The following is a 21,720-nucleotide window of genomic DNA, read 5'->3' as shown; positions in this document are numbered from 1 at the left end:
TGTCTGCCTTAAGTACTGCCGTTTATACTTATAAATACAAAAAGCTTGCCAATTCTTAGTGGAGTTTCTCAATGCAACTCAGGTAAACGCCATAGCGAATAAGTGAATCCAAAATGGTTAGAAATATTGGTGAGGCTGAACCTAGGACGACCCATTAACCAATCATATGGTGTGAGTGTTACAACCTTGCATTACCGGAGGTGATAATGGCTTATCACTTTTTCAGCTTGCCATTTTGGAGCTTACATCACCGAATAAAAGTTCAAGACTAGAGACAAAGCTGATTCACTGATTACTCACATGCTTACTGATGGTTGGAGAGGGGGAGGATAAAACCCCAACTTGTGGCATCGTCTCTAACCAACTATTGTATACGGCTGCAACTTTTATCTGGTTTTATTGTATCGCCTAGCAGCAATTGGACCTACGGAGCCCTTCTGATATTTCTTTCCAGGTACCGTTGAGTAACACGGGACTATGAAGCCTTGCATTCTGCTAGGATCATTGTTACAGAGTTGCGCCGCCCAAACGATCTCCACCAGCTGGACTTGCGAGGCCGGGTCTGACGTGACATCATTCCCTGCTTGCAATGATTTTCTTAACTCCGGAAACGCGTGCGCGACTGTATTAGATCGCCCAGGAAAGCAAGAATGCCTGTGCAACGAAGAGTATCTCGATTCTTTGTATAAGTGAGTGCTTCCCCTACAGCCGAACGCAATAATATCCATCATCGCTGATGCTGATCTTTCCCGATAATAGGTGTGAGAATGAGCTGCAGCTCTGCTTCCTCGGTAACCAGCTCGAAGGAACATTTGACAGAGGCATCGAGCTTTGGGAGAGTCTCTGCGGTAGCTATGTTACCTTTTCTCCGACAACGCCCTCAGCCAAGCCATACACTGAGTACCCAGAGGAGCTCTGTGTCGACGTAGAGAAGGCTTGTCAAACTGCCAGAAATCTTCTTAGCGATTGCCTACCGTATACATCTGATATGGACACGTCAAGATTGAGTTCTTGCGAGTGCCAACCTCGATTGCTTCGGTTGGCGTACACTTGTCAATACATTGGGAACGTTTCATGTCTAGCCACAGAAGCCGTAACATCCAATGCTTGGGGGTACGGGACCTGTGACAACTTCGCGTCAGTTATAGGGAAAGAGCATGTAAGTGAAGCGCTACACCACGTTATAAGTCTAAGAACATTAACCTTTATCACAGTCAGCACAGGATAAACCCACTCTGACAGAAGTTGACGACCTACCAACCTTATCTGCTAAGACACGTCCTACAGTAACAATACCAGCAGCACAAACGTCCACCAAGTCCTTTAGTAGTAGTCAATCTTTACCTAATATGTATTTAATGCTGAGTGTTATGTTATTTATAGGGGTACTGGCTAAGGTCTAGAGAGTATAATAATTAAAATCTTATTTATTAATGAGATCTATGTCTCAGTTGCTGGCTATTTAGAATAGGAGCTATCTATGTAAAACTTTGCGTGTAACTTTGGCACTTGATTTAATCTAGAGATTGATTTAGTGGGGTCTTTATGTTTCCTATTTGCGTCGTGAAAGAAGAAGCGAACGGGGCTCCCTGCAAGCTTGGAGACTGTTCCTTAAGGATGACGTCCCACCAATGCAGCTCTTTCGAGCAAAGCGATGTTTGAGGAGCTGGACGCTGGAAAGCATTCACCGCCATCAAAGTCCAGGTCAAGGCCACTTGATGGTATCACTGTCGTCTCTCTTAAGCACGCCGTCGCAGCCCCATTTTGCACATAGCAACTCATGGACCTGGGTGCACGCGTTATCAAGATCAAAGGGCCAGGAGTAGGAGATTTTTCTCGCTTATACGATGCCCAGGTTGACAGACTTGCATCTCTCTTCATCTAGGCGAACCAGTCGAGGCAGAGCTTATCACTTAACCTAAAATATCCTAAACATCTCAGGGCTCTCTCAGCGCTTCTGGAACGCGCAGACGTGTTAGTTCGAAAACTAGCTCCAGGAGCGAGTGCCCGGCTAGGGTTATCCTATGATGCTCCGAAGAAGAAACATAAGCATCTAATTATCTGCAATATATCTGGCTTTAGAGATATTGGTCCATATGGAGATAGGAAGTCATATAACTTGCTAATACAGAGTAAAGCCGGACTCCTTTCTATCACTAGTACCAAGGACGAGGCAGCAAAGGTCAGGATTTCAATTACTAACATCTCTGCAGGGACATATATATACATAAATATCTTAGCAGCATTAATACACCATCAAAAGATAGGCATAGGCTGCAGAGTGGACATCTCCATGGTTAAAAGTATGGTGGAGTAGATGAGCTTCCCGCTATATTACACATTCCAAAGGGCACCTCATCCTAAGCAAACCAGAGCCTCTCACGCGGCAATCTATCCTTACAGGCCATTCATTGCCCAAAATAGGGAAACAGTTATGCTAAAGATACAGAATAAAAGAGAGTAGATCAGCTTCTGCCGAGACATACTTGGAAATCTAGCACTAAGCCAGTATGCCCAGTTCATAAACAACTCGCTATAAGTACAAAACCGTGATGAACTCCGGGACATCATTTGTGCTGCTTTTAAATCTTTCGGCGCAGCAGATGTTCTCAAATAGCTTAAAAAAGCATCTATCGCCAATGCAACGGTCAACACAACGCACGATGTCCGGAAGCACCCCCGACTGCGCGCTCGAGGTCAGTGGACTGAAGTAGACACGCCAAATGGTCGTGTACTGGCACTAACTCCTCCTGCTACCGCAGAGGCTGACGAAGCCAGGATGGACCCAGTGCCTGAATTAGGCGAACATAACGATGTAATTCTGGCGGAAATGGGAATGGACGGGTTCAAGCTGTAACATCATGCCGCATGTTGAAGGATTGACCTACCCACTGAGGTTACATGATTGCTCTCATGTTTAATTCATCGCATCACTCTACTAGCATTATACAAGGGACCAGGAAGGTGGTACAGATAGCAATCTCTTACTAACTGCTGATGCGATTATGGGCAGTTTGGGTTGTCGAAGAATTGAGTGGGCTTGTGGAGGCGTCCTGTTGCATGGTCAGCACATGGCTGCTCCTTGAACTAAATCATGTTTGTTTTCCCTGTGTCTTCGTTTACTAAAAAGACTAAGTCCCCATCAAGTCGTACCTATCGACCGTTGTCAATCTAGACCTGCTTGCTAGCTCGAAAGCGCCGGCTATGTCACATTAAGTCGAACAGAAAAAAACATCACGAGACACGAATTCTTCTTCCGCTTTGGTCTAACCGTACAAGCTGATACTTTACAGCGATCTGCCTAGAATATCAAAACCTTGTAACTGCAACGAGTCATGAGCTTGCAATAACGTCCCTGAATCTGCCGTTCCGTAGCCATATTCCCAAACTCCGTACAACATGTTCATGTACTGTTCCTCGACTGACCCATCCTGAACCTGTGTGGAAGAGGTGGGAAAGTCAAATGAAATCCTTTCTGAGCCAATATTACACCGACTGCCCTCAGGTTCCTCGTTACTTGAAAGTGGCAATGGGTTAATCGCGTTGGAGGTTTGAGATACTCCGTTCTATCGCTGAGCGATTGAGACATTGACATATTGGAAAAATAGGTCCAGTACGTTGTTGTTGATCCTCCAATACTTTTGTATTTCCTGGAGACCAAGTAGACGCATCTGTACACGGCTTTCAGCAATTCGCCGCCGCACGGTTGTGCCTCGTCTGATGCTGATCGCATGAATGGATAGCGCAGAAAACAAGCTCGTGATTCTAATACTTGGTCAGCGAGCGTCTCTTCTTACAAGACTGTGGTTTCTGACGTACGAATGCATTTGACCATAACGTAGCGTTCCTTGTGTTAGCATGCCTTCGGCGAACTTGCTTATTTTAGAAGCGGCTGTTACTGAAATGTTCCCAGTGTTACCACAGTGTCCTTGCTTCACGAAATTATGCCTATATATGAGAACCCTCAAGTGGCTAACTATTTGTCAGCTCGTGTCATCCCCATGGCCAGAGCATAACATACTTGTATGCGAGGTGTAGAAGATGACCCGACACTGATGCGGTTCTGTCCTTAACGCCTTGATTTATTTCGTTTGGAAGATGTGCTTTCTACTCTTGAAGCGCATTACCTGCCTCTCGTAGCCGTTCAGGCGTTAGAAACTTTCTACCGGGAGCAAAATCTAAATCGATGACTTGGCCAACTACTTTTTGTCAGAAAGTTCTGCTTTTTATTTCCGCGTAGTACATGTACTATAGAACCCTTACGTATGCGTGCCAAATTTGCCATTTCGATAGCGCATGTCTTGTGTTCAGGCTTATAAGAGCTAAATGAGAGATCCTCCAGTGTATTGATATCGGATTCTAGATCTGACAAGCTTAGAAGCTTAACATCACAATCATTATCTCTGACCCTACTGGGAAGGCCCAGGGAGGCAGAGGCCTGCCGCTCTCTAACCCTGATTACTTAGTAAGAGAACTTTAGTCTCAGATTAATGTAGACTTATATAGATAGATCACCAGATTCTTCTCCTAAAGCGTGCTTTTTGCGCATCTCTCGTTGTAAATCTGGTTTTTGATCAACGTCAACCTTTAGTCCTGGATAGCTTCTGTGGTAAGTACTGACTGACAATCTATGCAATCCATATGACTCTGCTATTCCGATCGCTACACCTAGCCATTATCGAACGTCCCTAACCCTCTTTGCCAGAAGCTCATGAGAAACAAAGACTGGATCAGGGTGATCCGGTCGTTTTCCAGAGCGTCTATTATAGTTGACGGATTAGATGAGTGGTCAGAATCGGACAGCGATCAGGCGAACTTGGTAGATGAGGTTTTGCGACTACATGAACGAACAGGAATCATTTTATTCGCAACCTCTCAATACATCCCTAACAATTTGCACAAGTTTAGTCGATGTCCCTCTCTCCAAATCTCTTCTTCATCGAGACGACATTTGCCTTTATGTCGAACAGAACTTATGGCGAATCTCTAAGCATATCACCGTCGACAAGAGCTTGGAGAATCAAATCAAGGCAAGAATCTGCGAAACATCTGAAGGCATGTAAGTAGTGAAGCCATAAATTCAAAGAGTTCCTCAAAAGCTGGGCTATCACTTTTGAACAAAGCTCCTTTGGAATACATCACTAACATCAGCACCGGGTTTCCTCTTTAGGCACGGGATAACCTGTCCCGATAAATGTTTTACTGAGGGGAAAAAAGCAAGGATGCCCTTTTAGTATCTCCTCCCTTTTCAAAGAGATGCAAAGTTCAGTTGGTGCCGCCAACCCAAAGCTGAACGTATCTGAATAGCTCCACTCTGGTATGTTGGGTTATGCTTTTCGCCGTACAAATCGAAACAGGCACATTCCGCAACGCGTAGTTGGTCGAAGGCAATTTGGTGGTCGATATCGAGCTAGGAGACGAGATTAGTGAAGTCCGTCAAAAACCAAGACAGGAGCATCAGCGTCTGACCAACTTCCAAGGATGAGATCAGTAGATGACCTTGATAAATTGTTCTAGATCTCAATCGCTGACTAAATATCCTTACTTTTGAATGGCCATATCAAAGTCTCGAAGGTAGTTTAGCTTCGCCACTCCGTCCTCATCCGGGGCTCTGGGGAATTTCAAGGTTCCAATTTTTAGGTGTGGCTGAATGGTTGGGTTCTGACGGGATTGCTTATTCAATCACACAGGGAATTCGCAGCGAGCATCTGGATTAGTGCGTATCCTGCATCCTGGGCAACTGAGTTAACCTAGATAAATAAGGGTTTAGCTTGCTTACGTGTCGACAAACAGAATACAAAGAGACTAGTATATACTATAAAAGTAAAGTAAAAATGCCATCATTCCGAGTCACGTTCTAGATCTTGTTTAGTTGACCTAGGTAATATATAACAGTTACTGTTATAAGTCGTACGATATGGCGTAAAAGGACTAGTATATGCCATAAAAGTAAATTGAAAACGCCATCATTCCGAATATTGGTCAGAAGGTCTATGCCTTTGATACATGCAGACCTGGTATAAATTGGACTGTCGCGGCTTTTACTTGTCCTATCATTCCTTGATGCTACACTGCATATTTCTATTTGTCTTCATCTTTCTATTAATTTACAACTACGACAATCATGCACTTGTCTTATTTCTTGTTGGTATTCCTCAACTCGACTTGGGTTATCTCCGCAGCTATCAAGGGGCTCTCCATCTTTGAGAATGATGGCTCTGTTCCTGTTGTTAATATCTCTTCTGCTGATTTCGGTAATGGGAACTCCAACACCGGAAAAAGGGCAAATATCTCACCAAAGAAGCTGAAGCTCAAATATACTCGATATGCTGTCACAATTGACGGCCGAAACATGTCCAATTGGCAAGACTTCCAAACAATCGGCTCTATCTACATCACCGATCCTATCCCAATGAAGGAGGCCAGGCCTGGCAGTCAGAACCAAGTGGAAGTGATCCTCGCGACTGGACGGTATGGGATTCCTCCCGCCCCGGTTGCGACAAATGGAGACCTATGGTACGTCACCAACTCGTACCTCGTGGGCTTCTTCAGTCAAGTTTATACTTTTGGGGGTCTGAAAACCATTGACTTTGCGAATGAATATTTTCGCATGAACCAGTTAACGGTTAGAATTGATACATCGGACCCTACGCTTGCTAGCAAGAATAAACCCGCCTCTTTCAAGGCAAAGGATCAATATTATAAACCCAGCAGTGGAGGGTTTGTGCTGGACATTTCTCAAAATTCATTAAACGGAACTATCTTTTTCAAATCAGCATTCCCGGTATTGGCACCCTACCATGCAAAGGTCAGTGGAAAGAAGATGCAGACTGGAATATGGGAACTTTAAAAATCTACAAGCTATCGACTACCAGCCTCAATTTTACCCTTCCAGCACGTGTTAATGCCGGTTAACAGCTCCATAGACTAGTTCCTTATTATATTGTATAGCCTTACTAATATTAGCTGGCAAATCTCTGTAGCTAACTCTTACGCCTGTTCCAGATTAATATTTATGAAAACGGCCTCTAAACTATGACACTCTGCCTTGACGGCAAAAGCCCTTTTGCTCTTAACCCTTGAGCAAGTGATGGCAAGTTCCAGCCCATTGAAGGCGTTTCTTTTCTTTGAGATGAATGAGGTGAAATCTGCTGGATACCCATTATCTATAGCAATAATCTCCCTGGGCCCTGTAATGAAAAACGTCATGGTATTGTTTGCGTTTAGTATAATTCTCCCCTCTGTATCTGTGATTACAGCTGTTAAAAACGTTGGGTCCTCCCTATTAGTATCTATAAATATATAATTTGTCTCTAGTTATTTCAATGCAGCTCTGCCTAATGTTTAGACTACCTAAGTAGTTTAGTCCTTTACATCGCTACATACCCCTAGTCTCACTTTACCAGGCTTATAAACTATTTTATCCTCTTAAAATTATTATATACTATCCTTACTATTTAACTAACCCTATTATATATCATTAATAAACAGCTTAGTATTATTATTTTTATATTATCTTAGGATATATTTTTATAGTTATTAAAGCTATCTTAGTAAGTATGTAACAGAGTTTGTTTTAATATATAATACTATTACTTTCTATATAACATTCTGATTCTGGGTTAACTATACCTATTCTTGGTGCTGTCAGACCTTCAAAGTCAAGCTCCAGACTCCAAGGCACTGAAATACTATAGTCTTGTTGACAACCCATCTGAAACTGATCCCATGTAGGGATAATTGTATCTGTTATTGGGTTGCAGATTTGAGCTGTGTCCTCAACATAAAATGTGACAGGTACGAGTCCTGAGTGAACACTTGCATCTGGTAATAGACTGCTGTAGTCAATTTGCGCTGGAGGATCACCGAGGTCGGAGTGTGGAGGATAGCCTTGAACGGTGAAATGTCCTTTATCGAAGTCTATGACATCTGGGTTATATGCTTCGCGATAAGGCAGTGTTTCGTAACAACTTGGCAAATCTTGGGGTGTTTGGGTCTTATTTTTAACGTCTGTGGCTGGGCTTCGATTATCGAGGCTACAAGCCTGATCTGAAGCGTCGGCACATCCTAGATCGATAAAGACTTCGCCTTTCGGAGGGGACGGCTTCTCACCGCTATTGAGGCCGGAAATCGTTTCGATCATTGTCAGCACTGTTCGTCCTACCGCCCACACTTGTGCTAAATCTTTCATGGATTCCAAACAAGTGCTGACTCGTTGGCGAGCAAGTCTACCGATAGGCGGACACGGCGTATTCGACACATGTAAGTGTATAACAATTGCTGAAAAGAGGCTGTGGACGATGAATGGAGGACAACGACGTAGCTGTTGTCTGTCGCTGAGGGCTTCAACAATCGAGGTAATCATGTTTGCTGCGTGAACAGTACCATCTCGTGACCCATAAGGTTGTTTTGTATCCTGCAAAGCCGTTCTGTTACGAGGGGAACTTGCCCGATGTAGCAGACAACGAGCGCTGAAGTAGTGCAAGTATAGTATCCCAGACCAAAAATGGTGCTTTGATCGCTCCCAGCGCATGGTAACGGGGCACTCCCGCTTCCATTTGGATAGGGCTGTAGCAATGTAGTTTATGTCATCGCAGTCTTGACCACGCCTGGACAAGTTGGAATATTTGGATACGACAAGTCCTATCAGCTTACACAGCTTCACGTACTGAATGAAAAATCCTACGTGAATAGGATCTGGCGGGTATTCGTCGATATCATCCCCATCATGCTCGATGAAGTCATCATCGGCTATCATATCGACATCGCAATCGTCGAGGTTAATGGATACCGATTGTCCCAGGCCAACAGCTAAAGCGCGATCTCGAGTAAATAGCGTCCACCAAATGCGCTTACGCAGTCTCTTTTCACTTATTGACAATCTCGATTTTTCCATGCTGCGATGTAGACCGAAATTTTGAGCAACAGCGATTGCGGATTGGCTCCAATAAAACATGTTCTTGGATATGTCATCAGGGCCAGCCCAGTACCAGCCCATTAAGAGCATTGATTGCACCAAGGTAATTCGGTCGCGCTCATAGTTGGCATCATAAAGGGCTTTTGCCCGTCGATAAAACGTTGCAACAGCAGTTGAAGCTGATCCATCAACCATTAATTGTGAGTTTGTGCTGATTCGGGCGCCGGCCAGTAAGATACACTGAGTGAGGAGCATCGAGGGGGGATTTTTAGAATCTCGATATTGTGACATGAATTTTGTGCGGTTAATGACGGGTACAATCGGGTGAACCCAAGCAAAGTAAGTCTCTATCAAGTCGTCGCAAAGCCTTTTCGGAGGTAGTACAAAGGCCCTTCTTCGTTTTAAGATCCGTATTTCGAGAGGGTCCAGTCCAGGAGGTATTGACAGCACGAGTGTATCCCGAGGCATAGGGAAATGCACTATGGGTCTTTGACTTCCATGAAGGAGGAGGTTAAAGCCCGCAGATTCGCCAATATAAACAACATGGCCTGCCGATGTGATAGGCAGAACATTGAATTTGGTTAGTGACACAACTCCGTCTTGTTGAGAGGTTATTTGATATGCCTCAGTACTTGAGGCAGGCGTACTGAGGCAATCACTTGGGGAATCTCTCTGTGCTCTAGTCCTGGTCAGCACGTGAGATCATGAAACGGATCGTTGGAACTCATACATAGTGTGCTCTCCTTTTCCACGGCTGGCGAGAATCCTCACTCGGTGCTCCCCTATACCTGGAACTTGACACTTGATATTAAATGCAGTGCAATTGGTACAGGGAATGCCTTTGCTCAGAGCATCACATCGGACCTTTCTTGAATGACATGTCCAAAGAATATGTCAGATTCAGTACAAGATGAGTGTGACGCGAGGTCACTTACCAAGCAGGCTCGAAGTGATCGAATTTTGGTTGGTCTGCATTTGTTAATTCCACCAATCGTACAAAGGACACAGGAATGTATGTGCATACCTCCTTTGTCGCGGTGTTTGAAGTGATGTAGCCATGATTGTTACCTGAAGAAATGAATGACAATCAATTGCTAACAAGGCAAAATTTGTTTATCAAAAGTGCAATATGGAGAGTCATCCTTCACTTCCTAAATGCACACTAAGCCGCATTATATGTCCAAAAAATGACCAGAAGCAGACCCAATGGCCCTGTTCTAGCGTGGTGATGGCAATTGCACTACTGTACCCCGCACTATCCGAAATGAACTTTATAGCCACTAGCTTCGGAGGATGGTTTCAGGGAGGGAATGAGGTACGTCGATCAGGCAGGGGGTTGCGGGCTGAGAATGGTCTCAATATGACACCACTCAACGGTACAATACGTGCCCGAGGGTCGGGTATGACCGATTTGGGCCTGGGATGCGGCAACAAGATTCTCTTCGTACCTTATATAACTCAGCAACTTACAACGGGGCTATGGATAGTCTTTCTAGACCTCATAGCCATTGAGACTGTAAGAATTATTTACCTATTTATCTCAAGAAGGATAAGCGACCTACCCCTGTGCATGCTGCCCTGTTGCAAGATGTGGAGTAGATGTGGTAATTTTGGAGCCCATAACCGGGAAAGTAGTGTTATTTTTACTTTACCCAAAAACGCTAACCCTCAGTTAATTTCAACTAATCCCTTTTGTGACTAAGTTTCAGCTGTTGTATACAAGGATGGCATTTTCTGAAATAACAAACTCTGTAACTACGGCACCCAGCTCCTTCAGCTCAATAAGGAGCACAACACGTTTGTACGACGGAGTCTCTGTTCTGAGGTATGTTAATGTGCAACCAAGACTACGCAGTCTGCAGCTTCCAGGGGTAGTACTGGTAACAAGGCACGTGTTTTGTCGATATTGGCCTGAATGATCTTAAAATCTCAAGCTCAAAAGTTCTTGTTCGGCAGGTGATATAGCCGGGATTACTCACTCTCACAATCATTTCCTACATAGGCAGTGCGCACAATTGAGCTGTAGAAGAAGATTAGCACTTGTGAAGGCATAATCAGTGTATTTTACTATGACGCTTTTGGCCACGTGCCAGGATCTCATGGGTGACCCCGTCAAGTCAAGAATGCTATCTGGAAAGAAGGTAAAGAGTACTAGTTGCGAGACTTGTCAGACACTGCTCTTTACGCCGTGTACTGTAGTAGACTACCTAAGACTTAGAGTGAGACCCTGCCTGGGCTCGCTTTCTAACCAATGATAGGACCAGCTGGCTTTCCAACCAGGTCAGCCAGGGCCTCAATCAAAGCAGCGGAGAGGGTGATTGAACCCCTCAGATCCAGGAGGGAAGACACGACGTTACTGGTCTTGCACTGGCTTGGCCCTTTCCTGCCATTCATGATATCTTTCAACCACGCCAGAGCCTTTCCAGCTCCAATGATAGCGAGCGAACCATGCTCCGAGAGCAAGTCTCTGTCATATTGAACCTTAGTACCGCCAGAGCAGTAGAACTTGATAAGATCGTCAGTATCCTTGATGGGGCTGACTTGATCCTGAATGGACTTGTAAACAAACAGAGGAATGCTGGGGCTGTGTTTACCAAGAGCATTCTCGTCTAAAATGCTTTTGGCGGGTTCCTGTGTCAAGATAGCAGGGTCTTTGAGCATTCCTACTACATCCTGTTCGAAGAACGAAAGAATATCAGCCACAAAACATTGATTTCCAACAGCATCAAATTTGGCTTTGTACTCTGGCTTAAGAGCAGCATCAAGTCCTAATTTGAGGAGCGGGTATTGCTTGGCTAGCCCAATCATGCCGGGAGGGATGATACCAGCCAAAGGTCCCCGGTTAATACTCTTGATGACAGATGTGATGTTGGGCACAGTACCACCAAGAGCAGCGCCGGCGATGCGAAGCTCTGGAGCGTAGGACTGCTGAAGCTCTGCCGCAGCAGCTGACGCAATGCTGCCACCAGAGTATCCCCACATTCCGATGGTGGGGTTGTTCGAGATGCCAGTGAAGTTGGCAGAGTTGATGGCAGCTCTGATTCCGTCAAGTGTGGCATATCCGGCAAGTTTGTTTGCCAGATAAGCCGCGTCAGGACCTTCATGGTCTGGAGTAATGACGACCCATCCCATCTCAAGAGCTGCTTCAATCAGCAAAAGCTCTGCTTGAGTGACGATTGTTCCAAGGGGTCCGCCAGTGGCAGAGGCGAATTGAAGGGCATAAGACGGAGCACAGCCGGCATAAGCAGCATCTTCAGCGACCTGATATGAGAGGACCTTTGTAAAGTCGGCCCTGTACGGGACCAAGACGGTAAGGACAGTGGAGAGAGCCTTGCCAAAGTTGTCATTGGTCCTGTAGGAGATCTGCCAGGTGTCTTTCAAGTTGACAGGAGACACACCAAATGCAGCAATGGGAGACGGTGGTTTGCGATAGTCGATGATGGCGCCAGGAGGGTAGTCATTGATGTTATCAGGGGCCTTGTAGAAAGAATCTTCAGTGGGGAGTACAGGCTGCTGTCGCTCCTCAACGGGGGCAGACACACCCAGAGTGGAGAATGCCGCCACTGACAGCAGCATGAAACGAGGAAACATGACTGGCAAGATTAGGCTTTAGTAGTCTGATAGCCAACGTCTCATAGAAGTTGGTTTATGCAAGCGTCACAAAGATCTTGATATAAAGACCTTTTGCTTAGTGACTCCATCATAGTGATAAGGGTATCAAGTACAGTTAAATACACAATTTGGTTCATGTCAATCGTCTACTACCCCAGACCAGTCCTCCATTGAACCATGTGAATCCTCGGACGAGGCCATGTGAATCCTCGGACGAAGCGATTTAGCTTCAGCTGAGAAGGTGAAATCTTTTTAGTCCTCTGCAGAGTGACATTTACCCTCCATCACTGCTTTGGAAGCTAGTGAGCCGCTATTCTTGGCTCAGGGACGTGCACATGGCAATCCCTTGCCGGGTTGTCATTAGAAAGTCCGCGGCTTACACGCGGATTGTAAATCCCGCTTTAGTGTCCACCAACATGGCCATAGCCCCGAGCATCACAAAGCTTGGATTGGAACAAAGGTCATGCAGTAGACTAATTCAGGCAAGTGACCCGAGATCTTTCCGGTAAAGTGTAATATGCACATACAATCCATCCACTTCCCTTCCTACCCCGCAGCGCTATAACACAATACACTTTATTACACACAGCAGCTTGTAGCCGAAACGGCAGTAGTCACTATTGTTTGTATACAACACCCGATTTTCGTCCTCGTTTCGTCAAGCCCATTCCGTGCCACTCACTGCTTGAATTGTGTCCCACGTTTCTTAGAGCCTATATTGTACTTTACATTTGCCAGCTCAAGCGAGATTCGTTTCCTAAAACCCAGACAGTATTAAGTGTATACACCTTCATCCCTTACCATGAATCTAGTTTTAAAAGAAAGCCCTACAGGCCGAGCATAAGTACACGCCTAAACTGTGTAAAATCTCGCTCGAACCTGGGGCTTGCTTAGCACGTACTTATCCGACTGAAGCAAATGATGGCAGCATCCGCCATTCCATTCTTCGCCATGCTAGCGAGGGCAATATATGCCCCGTCAGAATACCAGCAGCATGATATGTTTCTTCAGGTATCGTAACTGTAGAGAGGAACTGTTCGAGAATCTTGCTGGCCTTTTCCAGGCTTTCTATTAATGCATCAGTCCCGGGCTCCCTAACCACGCAGGCAGGATCCTAATAGGTTTATTTATAATAATAAAGCTATCTTATAAAAAGGTAAAATAGGCATTTTAATTTAAGATTAGCAAGGGTATAACTTCTTAAATTAAAAGAGTTTAAGATAATAAATAGATAATGAATAGTAAATTATAATACTCCTGCTATAGGCCATATAAAACACAGGATTTTAATTATAATAAAGTATTTATGGAAAAGATTAATATAATTAGGGCTACTTTTTAAACACCCATATACTAAGAAAGTAAAATAATAATAATAAAAGGTTATATAATTCAATGCCAAAAAGTTATATTTAATGCTCTAGGGTAAATATAGCCTTAAGGAATAAGAAATCCACCTAAAAGCCAAATTTCATTTTAAGCTTGAAAACTCTGACCATACCGCGACTATTGATTGTGATAGTAAGAGAATCTTAAAAGTACTTGTTATCCTCTGTAACACCGGTTCCCTCCGCACGACCACCGCTTTCATCTGCCTTAGTAGTAATCTCTGGGTAGACAGTGATATCTGGCGAGTACTAAGCAAATTCATTTCCGTTCCCAGGAAGAGTAACCTTGTTGCTGATAACACCGACGAGCAGGCCATCAACAGATGATCGATGGCCACGGAGTCTTTGTCCCGAATTATCAATGACTTCCCAGTGGAGGTTCTTCTAAAGGTATTTAATGATATGGGCTTCAGAAAGACTCTCTAACTCATCGGCGAAGTAGCGCTTAGTAAGTGCAATGGTTAGAGGGACCTGGCCCGTAACCTCCATGTTGGCTGCCTGGTTGACCTTATACTTACCGCAAGAAGTCTTGGTGTCTTGGCCCAGCGGAGAGAATGTTCTAACATGGTTGGGAGAGACGGCATATAGACAGGTAGATTCCTTGGGTGGAACAGGGCCTAAGAATATATGTATAAGGTACTGACCACCAAGAGCATGCTTTACGGCTTTGATGTTGACGAGCTATTCGAGGTAGCTGTTGTCTGGGACTAGTTTGCCTAGCGATTGGTCCTCTGGAACTTTGACCTTGGGCACTTTAACATCTGGAAGAGCGTCTATCACCTTAGGTCTATCATCAAGTGATGATACAGCTTTAGTAATAGAGAGAGCTGTGATTGCGGTGGTAGGCTCATTGATAGCAGTGATACGAGCAAATTTCTTTGCCTGAGTTCGAAGGGTCTCCTCTGGTTTAGGGTCTCCAGCATTGCTTGCAGTAATCATGGTGGCGAGTGAGCCCGTCGGGTAAAGGGTCTCAAGTTGCTTGTAGATATCTTTGCGATAGTCTTCCGGATTGTTAAAGGTCTAAGACTTGGTTTCAGGATAGGCATAGCCGAATTTGACAGTCTTATGAATATCATCTGAAGTCCAGAAGTTGTTGGTGTCCTTGTAGAATGGCGCCAGAGGTGTGTTGAGGCCTTCGTCATCACCTTCGGCTATGACCTAATTGCCCTAATCGGATGACTTGGTGGTCACCCAAGCCTCTGGGTCCTTTGGGTTAGCATGAAGGCCCTCCCACATCGATACCAGACGGTCGATGGTACTATATTTTTATCAGCATAGCGATAGCAGGGATTCTTGGTAGAACATACGTGTAATGGAGCCAGAAAATTAGATCAAAGGCCAAGATGGGAACTTGTCTTATATGGCCAGTTCTTAAATGACGGAGGTTATCGCGACCCTAACAGCATCCCTCGCGTTATTTAGCAACTAATAAACTAATTTTAATAGGAAATAAAAGGATACTAGTATAATATAAGGCAGCTAATAAACTAAATCTAAGGTAATTAATAAACTCTAGTTTACTTATAAGATATAATATAATCTTAGTAAAAACTTATAAATTTATAAACTTTAATTATAGGATTATAATAAAATTATTATAACCCTCGCGGTTACGTCACGTGTACCCCGTAAAATTCCCTACAAACTCCACTAATTATAAGTAGACTAAGCAAATCCTTCTCAGTCTATTAGATTCGACTAGTCAGGACAAGACCAAAGCTTTGCAGCAACAGTCTAGGACTAATAGGTTAATATCTTAGTCCTTAATAGAAGTACTAATAAGTACCTTACAAATAGTAGTATATAGTTTATACTTATTTTACTTCTATAAAGTTAGCTTACCAGCTATTAATAAAACTTCTTTATATTAATTAAGCCTAATATATATTAAATCTATTATTAAGAGATATAATACTTTAATAAGCTTAGTTATATACTTTATGCAATCTGCTAATAATAAACCTAGTATGGCTTAGTTTAATATAATTAGACTTTAACCTGTTATATGTTAATAGCTCTTATTTAGACTATACCGCGTAATGCTAAGTAATATAAATACAAATAGCCGCCTATATTAACCCTGCCTAGTAATATGCTATACCCTATACTGCTCTAGCACCTATTAATAATAATTAAGACATAGATAATAACTCTAAGAGTAGCACTAACTCTAATATTACCTAACTTCGGCAGCAGATAACTAATATAATTACTAAAATAAATAACCTTAGACAGGCCCTTACTAAAGCCATAGAACTTTAGGCCTAGTAGGTAACTAATTACTAGAATGCTATTTAAGAAATGCATAATCTTACTGCTACTACAGCTAGTAGAAAAGAAATAGGAGAAATTCTTAAATTAAATATACCTAAACTGTTTAATAAAAACCTTGCCAAATTAGCTACTTTTCTTACCTAATGCTAAGCCTATATAAGCTACTTTCTAAACTAATTTGCTAATAATAATAATAGAGTTATATATATATTAAGATATCTTAAAGGCAATACTATGTAATAGTTTTAACCTATACTAAAAGAAATTACTATTATACTAAAAGATAAACTACTACCTAAAACCTTTTAAATTTATAATAACTATACTAAATTTAAGAAAGCTATATAATAAGCATTTAAATTAGTTAATAAGAAAAGCCAAGCAGAAAGAAAAATCAAAGTACTTTAATAAACTAAATCTGCATTAAAATATAAAACTAAATTCCTTTAGTTAGCTACTAAACTAGACTAGAACTAAGAACCCCTTATATTACTCTTCTTTAATAGGCTTAAAGAAATAATCTAAGTAAAACTCTATAAAGAAGCTAGACCTAAGATACTAGTTAACTATATTAATAAAGCTATTAAGATTAATAATATATAATTCTAATAGAGAATCTATTATAATTAAAGCAATTAAGGATACCAAAGGAATAAACCATGCTATAATACCAATTAAGGAAGGAAATAAAATAATAATACCTCTTATAATACTAATTCTAGACTAATAACTATTAGAATAACTAAGAAAAATAAGTCTAAAATCACTTACTAAAACTATAATAAGAAAGGATATTATAATCCAGAATATAAAAACCCTATTAAGACTAACTAAAAATATAAACTAATCCTAGAAAATAAGAAAATTAATATAATTAAGAAATATAAAGAACCCCAAATAGTAATTAGAACTATTAATATAACTTATAAAGATAAATATAATATAACTAAACTAATAAAATATATTAAAAACTTTAATCTATCTCTTAATATCTAAGATCTATTTCTTAATAAAAAAAAAACCCTTAAGAAGTACTACCTATATCTAGACCTAGAATAATAACCTATCCTAGGATATATAGCTCTTATAGCAGATATTTATAAATAAAGCAAAAGTAAAAAACAGATAAGAAAAAGAGTATATAATATAAAAAGATGAAAAGACCCTAAGTTTAAAAGGAAAGAAAGTAAATAATAAAAATAATAAAGATTAAAAGTAAAATAAAATATAAAAATTAAACTAAAATAAGAACTAATACTAATAATAAATAAGTTATCTAATAATAATAGTAAAACTATTTTTATAATTAAAAAAGAAAAAGAAGTTAACCTTAACCCAGATAATAAATTAAATACTATAAAAAATAACTAAAGAACCTACTTAACAGTAAATAAAATCCCTATCAGAGTTACCCCAAAATAACCAAACTAATATATTAATAACCTAAACTACCTAGAATTTTACTAAATCTAAAGAGAATTTAATACCAAATATATTAGATATAAGGAAAATAAAATAATCTAAAATATAAAAATTATATTATAATATAATAAATATAAAGCCTATTTCTAAAATAATAAACACCAGAAGTATATAAAACTTATAAGAGAATGTATAATTATAAAATAGGATAATAATATTTATATCTAAGCATATATAAAAGAAATACTAGAGGATCCTATAATACCAGAAGAATATATTTAAGTTAAAAAAGATCTAAGGAGATACCTAAATTATTTAAACTATAAGTAGATATTATAGATATTATATATATAATACTACTGCCTATAGTATTAGTAAGATAAGATAATAAATAATTACTTCCTAATATAAATTAATAAGTATTAAAAATAAAAACTATATATAATTATTAATATAATTAGATATTAAGTTATAAAGAAATATAAAGAATTATAAATAGTAAAACTAAAGGCTTATACTAAAATATAAGAATAAGCTCTAGTATATATCTAGAACTTTAAATATATTATATAATAAAGGCAAAAGGTATAATAAGAAGTTAAGATTACTAAAAATAAAGCACTTAACCAGGAACTTAACTAAATTAATTAAAATATTATATAATAAGAAGAAGAAGTATCTTAAGATAAATAAGACACTATTTGGCAGCTAGATAAGCAATAACTATAAAAATGCTTAGAAGAATTAGAATAAGAAAAAGAAAGACCTCTTACTAAAAAAGAAAAAGCAAATCTTATCCTAGACTATAAAGTAAGAAAAATAAAAGCTATATATTAATAATAACTTACTACCTAATACGAATATCCTAATAATATTAACTGCACTAAAAGCAAATATAGTATAGATTACCTATAGGGAAAAGGCATATACTATCTATAATAAAGCAGCAGATAGGTAAAAAAGTAAAAGAAAATAAACTCCTAGAAAAAGCTCTAAGAATAACTATAAAAGAAAGTTAATAAACCTGCCTAGAATTAAAAGTTAGAATTAAGGATAAGTAGCTAAATATACTTATAGATAGTAAAGCTAATATAAATTTTATTTTCCCTAAAATAGTTAATAAGCTAAGGCTATTATAGAGAAATAAAAAGGAACTTTATATTATAAAGGATAGAGAAGGAGGTACCTATAGTTATAATAATAGAAGAATTACCAGAGAGATTAATTACCTTAAGGTATTTATTAATAGAAAAAACTAAGGTATTAACTTTAATATTATCCTAATATAAAAATATAACTTAATACTTAGATTTCTATAGTTATAATACTATAATATATAAATTAACTAGAGAACTAGCTAGGTAAACTGCAAAGACTACCCTTTAAATAAAAAAAATAATTTAAATAATAATAATATAAGATCTTAAGCTTTAACTAATAAGAGTAGTAAAGATTAATGCAATAAGATATTACCTATTCTAAAAGGAATATAATATAAATACTATAAAGGCAAAATAAAATACATTAGATAAATAATAGCAACTCTTAAAGGATAATTTAAATAATTAGACTAAGATATTAAATAGATAAAATAAATTACTACAAAGGAATCTAATAAATAACTTAAAAATATATTACTAGAGTATTATATCTATAAGAAATTATTTTAAGAGGAACTAAATACTAAGTTATCTTAATATATAAACTATAATATTAAAATTATATTAAAAGATAGAAAGAACCTAAAATTCTTTTTTATTTATAACCTATCTTAAGATAAGCTTAATATACTTAGAGAATAGTTAAATAATATACTATAAAAAGGATATATTAGACTGTTTAAATCCTTAGTAGGATATCTAGTTATATTTATACTAAAACCTAACTTAAATAAGCTAAGACTTATAGTAAATTACTAATAACTTAATAAGATTATAGAAAAAGATAAGATACTACTACTACTTATTACTAAACTTAAAGACTGCCTATTTGGTAAGAAATAGTTTATGGCACTTAACCTTAAATCTACTTATAACCTTATTTAGATTAAAGAAGGCAATAAATAGAAAATAGCCTTCTAAACGAAATACAAATTATTTAAATACTTAGTTATGCCTTTTGGATTAACTAATACACCTATAGTATTCTAATATATAATTATAAATATACTTCGAAAATACCTTAATATCTTTATAGTTTACTACCTAGATAATATCCTTATCTTCTCTAACATAGAAGAGGAGCATATAAAATATATCTATAAGGTTCTTAAAGTACTATAAGATACTAATATACTTATTAAACCTATAAAAAGTTACTTCTATTAGTCTTAAGTAATATACTTAGGATATAAAATCTTATATAATAAAATTAAAATAAATAAATAAAAGATTATAATAATTACTAAATAGAAACTACCTATATTAATAAAAGAAACCTAATTCTTCTTAGGATTTACTAACTACTACTAATAATTTATTAAAGGTTTTAGTAAAATTACTATTCCTCTTACTAAGATTACTAAAAAGGATAAATAATTCTAATAAAATAATAAGGTATAATAAGCTTTTAAATAACTTAAATTAGCTATTATAGATAAACCTATTCTAGTTATGTTTAACCCTAATTAGCAAGTTGAACTTAAAACTAATACTTCTGACTTTGCCTTAGGAAGATAAATAGGATAATAAGATAATAATAGTATATTATATCTTATTGCTTTCTACTCTTATAAGATATATAGAATAGAACTTAATTATCCTATCTATAATAAAGAATTCCTAGCTATTATTAACTATTTTAAGGAGTTTAGATATTATCTTAGAGGAAGTAAATACCTAGTAAAGGTATTTACTAATTATAAGAATATAGCTTACTTTATAATAATACAAGAGCTAAACTAATAATAACTATACTATACTAAATACCTATATAAATTTAACTTTATAATTATATACTATAAAGAAACTAATAATAGATATATAGATGCCATTAGCTAATAACCTGACTTTGATATAAGAACTATTAAAACTAAAGAATAACTCCTAGAGACTAACCCTAATAGAGAATATTAGTTTACTTAATTAGTTAAAACTATTGCAAGAATAACTAAAATAGAACCCATATTGGAAAAAGAATATAACTTCCTTTGCGAATTTTATTCATATCCCTTATATGGATATTAAGGAGTTAATAAGATACTAAAATAACTCTAAAACCAAGGATATAAGTTCAGAAGGAAAGATATAGAATATATTATTAAATAATGCGACTTATATTTAAAAATAAAAGCCTAGAGATATAAGCCTTATAGATAATTATAACTACTACTAGTGGTATAATGACCTTAGGACTTAATTATAATAGACTTTATAACCAAATTACCCTTATTAAAAGAACCCTTAACTAGAATCTTCTATAATAGTATTATAGTTATTATAGACTGACTTATAAAATTTTCCTACTATCTACCCTATAGAGAAGTAATAAATACAGAAGAACTTTCTTATATTTTTTATTAATATATTATTAGTATATATGGGTTATTTATAGAAATCCTTTCTAATAAAGGACTTATATTTGCAGTAATATTTTAGTAATTACTTATGGCATGACTTGGACTAAACCACTGACTTATAATAGTATTTAAACCGCAAGTTAATAGATAAACCAAATAAATAAACCAAGTACTTAAATAATACCTATAGTATTATATTAACTATAAGTAAAACAATTAGGTTAAGAAACTACTAATAGCCTAACTTACCTATAATACTGCATATAATAAAAGCATAAAGCTTATACTAGCTTATACTAACTTCGGATTTATATTAAATATATACTATAATATATAATAAGAGAAATTAGTTAACCTAGCCGCTATTATTAAGAGCAAAGACCTAAAAGACCTATATAAATACCTATAAATAGAACTAGAATTTATTAGAAAACATATAAAAAACTACTATAATCTAAAACAGTTAAAGGGATTAACCTTTTTAGAGGGAGATATGGTTTACTTAGCTATAAAAAATATTAAAACTAACCAACTAATATATAAATTAGACTATAAATTTATTAGATCTTATAAAGTATTATAGAAAATTT

General features: G+C 38.0%; 5 protein-coding genes across 5 annotated transcripts; 2 read left to right on the top strand and 3 right to left on the bottom strand.

The window, feature by feature from the left end:
- Window positions 1–477: 477 nt before the first annotated feature.
- Window positions 478–2,857, top strand: FOIG_13657 (uncharacterized protein; the record flags this gene model as incomplete). Its single annotated transcript, XM_031214817.1, has 3 exons — window positions 478–689; window positions 760–1,159; window positions 2,618–2,857. 3 exons carry the CDS (start codon window positions 478–480, stop codon window positions 2,855–2,857), a joined length of 852 nt encoding a protein of 283 aa, XP_031055333.1.
- Window positions 2,858–6,124: 3,267 nt separating this feature from the next.
- FOIG_13656 (uncharacterized protein) lies at window positions 6,125–6,850 on the top strand (the record flags this gene model as incomplete). Its single annotated transcript, XM_031214816.1, has 1 exon — window positions 6,125–6,850. The coding sequence occupies one exon, from the start codon at window positions 6,125–6,127 to the stop codon at window positions 6,848–6,850; it is 726 nt and encodes a 241-aa protein (XP_031055332.1).
- Window positions 6,851–8,432: 1,582 nt separating this feature from the next.
- On the bottom strand, window positions 8,433–9,976 carry FOIG_13655 (uncharacterized protein; the record flags this gene model as incomplete). Its single annotated transcript, XM_031214815.1, has 5 exons — window positions 8,433–8,568; window positions 8,670–9,596; window positions 9,648–9,781; window positions 9,853–9,886; window positions 9,942–9,976. The coding sequence occupies 5 exons, from the start codon at window positions 9,974–9,976 to the stop codon at window positions 8,433–8,435; spliced, it is 1,266 nt and encodes a 421-aa protein (XP_031055331.1).
- A 1,185-nt stretch (window positions 9,977–11,161) lies between these two features.
- Window positions 11,162–12,508, bottom strand: FOIG_13654 (uncharacterized protein; the record flags this gene model as incomplete). The annotated part of the gene is made up of 1 exon (XM_031214814.1): window positions 11,162–12,508. One exon carries the CDS (start codon window positions 12,506–12,508, stop codon window positions 11,162–11,164), a length of 1,347 nt encoding a protein of 448 aa, XP_031055330.1.
- A 1,793-nt stretch (window positions 12,509–14,301) lies between these two features.
- Window positions 14,302–14,856, bottom strand: FOIG_13653 (uncharacterized protein; the record flags this gene model as incomplete). Its single annotated transcript, XM_031214813.1, has 2 exons — window positions 14,302–14,598; window positions 14,698–14,856. The coding sequence occupies 2 exons, from the start codon at window positions 14,854–14,856 to the stop codon at window positions 14,302–14,304; spliced, it is 456 nt and encodes a 151-aa protein (XP_031055329.1).
- Between the last annotated feature and the right edge of the window lie 6,864 nt (window positions 14,857–21,720).

The sequence above is a fragment of the Fusarium odoratissimum genome (genome assembly GCF_000260195.1).
Source record: "Fusarium odoratissimum NRRL 54006 unplaced genomic scaffold supercont1.35, whole genome shotgun sequence".
NCBI classification, from domain to species: domain Eukaryota; kingdom Fungi; phylum Ascomycota; class Sordariomycetes; order Hypocreales; family Nectriaceae; genus Fusarium; species Fusarium odoratissimum.
Note: the sequence above shows the minus strand (reverse complement) of the source record. Positions and strands in the feature narration are given on the sequence as shown.